The 9157-nt window shown below is 28.5% G+C and overlaps 1 protein-coding gene across 1 annotated transcript; it reads left to right on the forward strand.

Annotated features, from left to right (window-relative positions):
- Positions 1–4045: 4045 nt before the first annotated feature.
- On the forward strand, positions 4046–7713 carry LOC107164559 (uncharacterized). Its single transcript, XM_015512420.2, has 3 exons — positions 4046–4202; positions 4955–5022; positions 7164–7713. The coding sequence occupies exons 1-3, from the start codon at positions 4191–4193 to the stop codon at positions 7339–7341; spliced, it is 258 nt and encodes an 85-aa protein (XP_015367906.1). The 5' UTR covers positions 4046–4190; the 3' UTR covers positions 7342–7713.
- Positions 7714–9157: the final 1444 nt, after the last annotated feature.

Consider the following 9157-nt stretch of genomic DNA (forward strand, 5'->3'; position numbering starts at 1 on the left):
TCCTGCTGAATGGAAATTGGCTACAATAATATTGTTCAAAAAACCAGGTAAAGATAACTCAAACCCCATAAATTACAGACCTATAAGCCTTCTGTCCTCAGTATCAAAAATATTTGAAAAAATTATTCACTCAAGGCTTACCAGTTATTTAAATGCAATAAATGCTATTCCGCATTTCCAATTTGGATTTAAATCTCACCACTCCACTACCCAACAACTTTTACGACTAACGGAGCATATAAATGATGGATTTGAAAAAAAACTACACACAGGTGCTGCCTTCTTAGACGTAGCCCAAGCCTTTGATCGCGTATGGCATGACGGACTCTTATATAAATTAAAAACATTAAACACTCCCACTGCAATATATTATCTAATTAAATCCTACCTCTCTGATCGCTACTTCAAAGTTCGAATCAATGATACTACTTCGGAAACAAAACAAATCAACGCAGGTGTACCACAAGGTTCAAAAATTTCACCATTACTTTTTAATCTATACGTTTCGGACTTCCCTACAACGAATAATACTGAAGTAGCACTATACGCTGATGATAGTGCTATATACTCAAGCGCTAAGGACGTTGAAACATTAACACAAAATATTCAAGCCCACTTGGATGAAATCCAAAAATGGGGAGAAAAATGGAAAATTGCATTAAACCCTCAAAAGAGTACAGCGGTACTCTTCTCCAACCGGCGCCCCAAAACTCCTGAAAATTTGAAATTGAACGGTAATAGTATTCCTTGGTCACCAAATATCAAATACCTCGGTGTAATCTTGGACAGGAAATTAACCTGGAATCCTCATATCACCTCCAAATTACAACAAGGCTACCAAAGACTAAAAGTTCTATACCCGTTGATTAACCGTCAAACTGCATTAAGCTGGAGATGCTCTCTTATGCTATATAAGCAAATACTACGACCATTACTTCTTTACGCATCCCCTGTGTGGGGAAATTGTGCAAAAACCCACATACATAAAATACAAATCTTTCAATCAAAAGTTCTGAGAACCATTTCTAATGCCCCATGGTTTGTACGCAACGATGCACTTCATCAAGACTTCCAGCTACCCACAATAGTTGAGTTCATAAAAAAATCAGCAATCAACTTCTTCGGCCACATCAACTCTGCTCACAGTGCGAAATATTACAAACTAAGTGTCCCTCCTTCTGTACGCCGACTCAAGAGTGGACGTCCCCACGACTTGTTGCTATAACGCCTATAACCAATTTATTTAATTTAATTTAATTTAATAAGAAATTATAATATTATTATAATATTACATATATGTAGTCATTTGTATCTTATATCACTAATGTATTTTTATTTTTTTTTTTTTAATTGTTATTTATTTTCTAAATGTTAAAAAAAATAATGTTATTAACAGTAAGTTAAGATGACATTCGTCAGTAAAACTTTATGAATAAAAAAAAAAAAAAAAAAAAAATAATAAAAAAAAAAAAAAACTTTCTGGAGCTACATTAAAAATTTAAAAACCAATAATAATATTCCATCTGTCATGCAACTTGATAATATTAGTAAATCGAATGGCTCTAGAATAACTGAATTGTTTAAAGATAATTAGCTCTGTTTACTCTATGGATACCCCAGATGTAAATAATTATATCTCTCAGTTAGGCTAGTTAGCTGATGTAATAAAATTACCGAATATACAGTTCTCACTATCAGAAATATTTTTAGGATTGGACAGTTTAAGTACTAATTATAATCCTGGTCTAGATAAAATTCCAGAAATTATCCTCAAATCATGTAAATATGATCTATCAATACAAATACACATCCTTTTTAACTCTTGTATTTTTAATAAGATCTACTTCATCTTTTACTGATTTTTATAAATTTTATGCTAACATTTTAAAAGTAATATATATTTATTAAAATGGTGTATTAAATATCATGCTTTGGAAAACTAATTTAAAATTCAAGAAGGGGGGCAAGTGCCCCGCCATGCCCCCTCCTTGAGACGTCCATGCATCTTGTATACAAGTTCAGACTTTTACCTTTTAAGTATCGGAATTTAATATACGCATGGTATATACTTCAATTTTAATTTTTATGGTTAAAAATACTAATCAAATATAAAATTATTGAAAAATATACAATCATAATTTTAATTTGTTATACTTCTGTAGAACAGCGCTGGTTAATAGGTACTGCAAAAGCAAACGATATAATTATAAGTATATATTTTACTGCTTGTTAATTTTATATTTTTTTAAGGTATGTTCTTTACTATAATACCTATAAATTCCAAAAATTAAAATTGCCAAGAAATGATTTAATTAAATGTAATAACTAAATCATGATCTTGTATCACAAGCAAGAAATTATTTTTTAAGTCGATAGTCTACAACTCCACTATAAATTATAAACTTAATAAAGGAAGTGAAATACTCTGCGTCTATACTCTATATAGTTTAAAATATATCATTAAAATTACCGATTTTATATATTATATTTTAGTTACACATTTCAGTTGCATAACATGAAATGTAACAACGTGGTTATGGCGTGAATTCGCATGTAAAATACACTAAAAACTGGATTGCAGTAATAATAACCTAGCTATATGATCAATAATAAATTGTGCTTTCCGTGAATGCAATTGAGTGTCGTAGGCGTGGCTTTTAATCTACTTCTCACTCAGAACATAATATGGACTAGCGCGTTAAGAGGACGTGATAATTGCATGTGTTGTCTCCGTCTTACAAATGTGTAACAAGTATTCCATATAGTTAATTTCTCTATGCAGTTTTCACCGTATAAGCATATTTAGCAAGGTAAATATATTAAGATGCAAAAAATGCATCGATTATAATTTAAGGTACTTACATTATATAGATTAGTAAATAAAATGATAGTGTGTATACCGTATATACCAATGGGTATGTCATACTTATGATTTTACGTGTCAATGTTAACTCGTACGAAAAGTAAATTAAAACATGAAATACGCTAGGATTATATTATTTAATAAAACTAAATTAAGTTTTAGTTTTTTTTTTTCTGTTGGTTGGTACAATTTTGAAAATTAAAAGCTAGGTTTTAAATTACATAAAAACGTTTCAAACGTAAAAATTAGTATTATAGCTTTAGTCGCGTGTTCAAAGGAAAGAACGAAATTTTTACATGACAACATAATTGGCATAATTATTCATTACATAGGTACTACGTACGTATGATTGCATATGTACTTACTACTACCAGCTATGTAATACGTTTGTAGACCACGTGGCGTAATAATAATATGAATAAAAGTATTATGATCCTAACATTAAAGAACTTGAATAATAATAATAATAATAATAATAATAATAGTAATAATAATAATAATTCAATCAGGACATACGAGATAATATATTAAACACGATCAATTATCATCAATATATAGAATAACTACGTAAATACGTAATGTAATACGTGCAAATATCGCAATGATAATAATTATAAATGTATAACCGTTTTAAAAAGGATTATTATAAAAATAAACCGTAGTTCACGAAACTTTTTTTAGCATCGCGTACCTACGATATATAATAGGTACATATCAACAAAATAATAATATGCGTGCACGAAACTTATACACACCGAAGAAATACCTAACAAACCAGTTTAGTCGGCGTACTATACAATTATACAACTATTACTGTATCGGACCTAATAAGCCATATACTTATGTATACATAATATTTATTTACCTAGCTATCTGTTAGCCATTGCGATACACCCGAGCGTGATCTCGTTGGCCTGTCCGACGTCTCCGACGGAGAGGGAAACGGCGAAATACCGAGTGAGTATAATTGCATAACGCATAATATGCAAACGCCTTATATTATTATAATATCTACTGCACATCTGCACTGCGCGGGTCAACCCTTCTGGGCAGTATTTGCTCTCCTCCTAAAATAAACAATAATAATAACCCGGGGACCTGTCCTAGTCCGTCCGAGCAGAATATAATACATGATATATGTATATAGTTTATACCGCGGCGCACTCTCATGGGTAAGGTAAGTTAAGCAAACCACTGGCTACCTATATATAAACGTGTGCGATTAAAACATGACAATTTGTGCAGTATTCGTGAACGAGAACGTTCGATCGTGTCTATAATATTAAATATAAATATATCTACGTGACACCACAATACCAGCCGCAAAATGAAAGCCACAGTGAGTATAACTACATCGATTTTGTTTTTTTTTTCGCGATCATTGAAATAAATAAATAAATATATATATATATATATATATATATATATATATATATTATTTGGCAGTATAAAGACTGACTACAAATGCTTTTAGCCTACTTTAACTAATTATTAAAAAAATAAAAAATAGTGTTATTATACAAAGTATGTATAAGAAAACGTATCGTTATAATTGAATTTGTTCTAATCATAAGACAGCCGGTTTTCACCCGTGCTCTTAAGCTTCGATTAGTTGAGCGATTTCTTGATGTCTGTTCAATTTTGTTATTTACATTATGAACAAATTTCATACTTCACTACAGTAAAAAATGCTTTTCGAAGAAAAATAATAATTGAGGATATCATGGCAATACAAACGTGTGTGTATACGACCATCAGAGACAATACATACTACGAATGTATCGCCCACATCATCCTACGATGCAAATTTAAACAGAATATTGTGAATTACTATAAACTATATTAATCATAAATTATCATTTATTTAGAATATAATGTATTAGCCAATTTGCAGTTTATATAAATTATTTTAATGTATTCTCGGTATTTCAAATTTTAAGTTAGGTAAAATATCTTTTCTTTTACAATATTTTAATTTAAAAAAATACATACATGTAACCTATATTATAATCTATCATACCATATAACTCATAATAACTTATAAAAAATAAATTCTCATCGATTAATGTGCTTTTAATTTAATTATTTAAGGTTGCAATTCTTTTGACTATTCTCTCGGTGGCTGCTGCTACTCCACTGTTCTTTGGTCATCCCAAACAGTAAGTAAAATGACATTATATTTCTTTCAATTATAAATTATTTTTAAAATACAAAAAATATCTATGGATTGCGTTATGTTTAATATGCACATGATAACAAAAACTATGATACATGGACGTTTAATGTCTATCAACTTGAAAATTTATCATACAATAAACTATACAATAAAAAAGTAATAAAAAAATTTAGATGCAATATGTATATTATGACAATAATATTTGTTTATAAAACTTAATGAATACTAATATTGCACCTGAGATTTCTGGTTTCTTATTACTATTAATATAGTAAATTAAATTAATTACTTAAGTTTTTTTTTTTTAATTCTATAGAAAAAAGCCATTTTAATACCAAACAAATTTCTTTAAATTTCGATTATTTTCCCATGAATTTAAAAATATATACACAGAGTTGTACCTAAAAATAGTGAATTACCATATTTGTGGAGATTCCATAAGAATATAACTACGTGCTCTTTGTACATACTACATACCAATATTTTTTTTATCATAAAATCGTGATGATTTTGTTTACAATAAACATATAATATTTTTATGGGCAAAAAAGCGAACGTAATATCATTGGTTGTGGTTTATCCTATTTTATAAATTCCCATGAAAATTCAAAGTGATATATAATTATGTAGGTGCACATAATCAATTTTTTATTTAAAATTCTGAGCGGAGCGAGGAATGTATTTATTTTACCACGATGAGTGTTTTTTCTTTTTTTTGTGTCTGTCCTCACATTTTGGGGCAGTAAAAGTGCTTCGATTTTTGACTTCAGTACCTTGTTCGATCAGAAAGTGAATCTAGTTGGTACTTTGGGGAGCCAAAAGTAAAAAATGCTTAATACTTTTCTAAATAATCGAGAAAAACAAACTAAAAATTAAGGGAAAAACGGGACATTTTACGCACAATCAGTTTTTGACAAAATCGATTTTGGTTTTTGATGTAACTTTAAAACAAATGACCATAGATACATGCAATTTTCACCGAATTTTTACATAAATATATTCTATCCACTATGCAATTTTAAAAACATTTCGACTTAAGTTGAACTATTCATAAGTATTTGCAATTTTTGATCATCACAATTTTTTTTTATAAGCTTTCGAAGTTTGAATTTTGACAAAATACGTAAAAATCACAAAAATTCACAAATTACTTTAAGCTAGAAATTCATAAAAAATGTTCTTTTTAAATCTTAGATTTGAAAGTTTAATACAACATTGCTTACAAGTTTTTCAATCTTTATCAAAAAAAAAAAAATACTTGAAATTTTCACCGAATGTTTATATAGGCACTTTATATATTTTATAAAATTTTCAAAATATTTTTATTTGTTTTGAGCTGTTTACTGACATTTTAATTTTTCAACTTTTTTAGTTTTTTTTTCTATGAATATCGATAAAAATGTATTTGTTGTGTAGAAAAGCTTAAAAATTTAATACAAGACTTTTAACACATTTTAACAATAGAAGTTGGTAAATATTAAAAATACACAGGTATGATTTTTTTTTTATAAGAATTTAAAGTTGCAATTTTGACTAAATACGTATAAATTACGGCAATGTTCAAATTATCTTAGATAGAAATTCATAAAAGTTTTTTTTTTAAATCTTAGATTTGAAAATTTAATACAAGTCTCCTAACATAATTTTATAATAGCAGTTGAGAAATAAAAGAAATATATAGTCACAATTCTTTTTTATAAGCATTCAAAGTTTGAATTTTGACAACATACGTAAAAGTCAAGAAAATTTGCAAATTATTTTATGCTCATAAGAAATTTTCTTTTTAATTCTTAGATTAAAAAAATTTTAATAATCTATAATAAATCCTAGACAGACAAAGCGTCTCTACTCAGAATTGTTTTTCGTATACAATGATATGATATTATTGCCCATTGGATTCCTAACCTACTGTACAACAGAGCGACATTCACGACTTACCCGCTTTTTTTAAAGCTTATTTTAAATTCGGCTATTAATTCTGATCAGCTAGAAATAATATTTTAAAGCATAATATTATACTGTCATGAAATTTAATTTCTGGAAGACTTATAAACATCCATATTAATAAATTATTTAAGCATTATATACATTTATCAGGCGTTAACCATTGTTTACGATTTTTAGCGAACACCACATTATCCATGTACCATACCACGTACACAAGGTTCCAGTTTACATCAAAGAACCCGTATACATTCATAAGCCTGTCTACATATACAAGACCGTCGATCATTACGATCATCACTACCACCACGATGACCACAGTTATGGCCACGATGATCATTATGGCAGCCATTATTGATAAGACTAATAATAATTAATTTTAAAAGTTTTAGATTTTTAATATTCAAGACCAATTTAATTTTGTAATATTATTATAATAGGTCATGAACCGTAAACTTAAAGCTACTTTTTTACCATGTAAAATAATGCCTGTTTTTATTATTTCTTTCAATTTACCTCATTGTTTTGTTTAATTTAATCAATGTAGTTTTTAAATTGTTATTTTTTTTCTGCTCCTCGTAAATTGTTTTAGTTTGATTCTAAGATATTGCGCGTGTTTTATTAAAATTTAGTATATTTAAAAAAATGTTGAACTGCCTTCTAAACGATTGCCTTTTACATTATATGTATGAACTTTATGAAATACTATATTATTATTTTACAAACTATATCTACATTTGTTGAATATTATTGTTTAAACACCGAATGCTTGAACCACTTCATTTCAGATCACTATAATTTCATGGCTGGATATTTTTTGATAGATAAATAATTATATATTTGAAAACATTGATAAGTAAGTATCATATTAAAAACAGGGTACTTCATCCGCTCTATGGTCGATTTCGATTGTATATCGTTATTATTTCAGTCTGTAACAGATATTTTTAAATAATGTTGATGCTCGCTACTGCAGCTGCTCATTTTTTGCTATTCTTTTGTATATAATCTTTGCCAATTGCCATTGAGGACTTGAAGTGACATATTAAATCAGTGGATTCTTAATGTCATTCGGTGTTTATTTTATACCCTAATCGGCCTAATCAATCTGTATAATAGTAGTCCACAATTAGAATTAACTCAATTAAACTGTTGATCCATATCTAAAACTTAAATTAGACCAAGAACTCCTTTTTCGTATCTATTTATTATACTGATTTTTGTACATGTAAAAGTTTATATTGGTAATTTAAGTATCACAGCTCAGTTTGGTTCCCAATGTCGGGGTTTGCGCACGTTAATTCATTAGCATACTCCTCGACGCTCTCTCTCTTATCTAATCGTTATCCTCCTTTAAGGCTTCGTTCATAATTCTCAATGATCAAGTATTATGTCACCTCAACCTATCGTGGTTTCTTCCAAAAATACGAACAACTCAAACAAGAGATATCTTTCTAAATCTTCTCTCTTGCTAAATGTAGAAGACAAGAAAACAAAGTTATTCATCAGTCCAAATCACTTTTATGTTCTCGCTAACCGTAATGACGACGACGAGAATCCATCAGGTTTCAACGTCCAAATCCTCAACAGCGACGACAAATCAAACAAATCACCACCTGTTTACATAAAAAATGCGGGAAATATCTCTACCTTCATCTCCAGCCATGTGACTAAACTCAACTCTACAGATTTTATCTGAAAATCCACGTCCTCCTATTTTATCATCCACACGAATTTCGTAGTGCAATACTATTTGTGGTCAACACATTTAGAGGAGAATGATTTCAGTTATATCACTCTTATTAGCCTGTCGTTTATCGCTCGCTACGAAGTAATACTTAGGTAGTTAGATTAGATATATAATTACTAAGTATAATATAACAATATCATATTGAAAAATTGTACGAAACAAAATTATGAATATTTGTGGAAATATTATTCGTAATTATAATATAATATAATCAATAGTTGTTACAATAATGTAACACATAGTCTTATTTAATAAATTACAATATTATATTATTGTTTTTATATTGAACTTTTTACATTCACATTAAAAATAGCATATATATTTACTATTTACATATTATCTTCATCAGTCTTCAGTTGAATCTATTGAAGGATGTACATTAACAACAACTTTAAACATATATTTTATGTATTACCTATATATT

Source organism: Diuraphis noxia, unplaced genomic scaffold (genome assembly GCF_037042655.1).
Source record: "Diuraphis noxia isolate RWA-SAM2 unplaced genomic scaffold, SU_Dnox_SAM2 contig0003, whole genome shotgun sequence".
NCBI classification, from domain to species: domain Eukaryota; kingdom Metazoa; phylum Arthropoda; class Insecta; order Hemiptera; family Aphididae; genus Diuraphis; species Diuraphis noxia.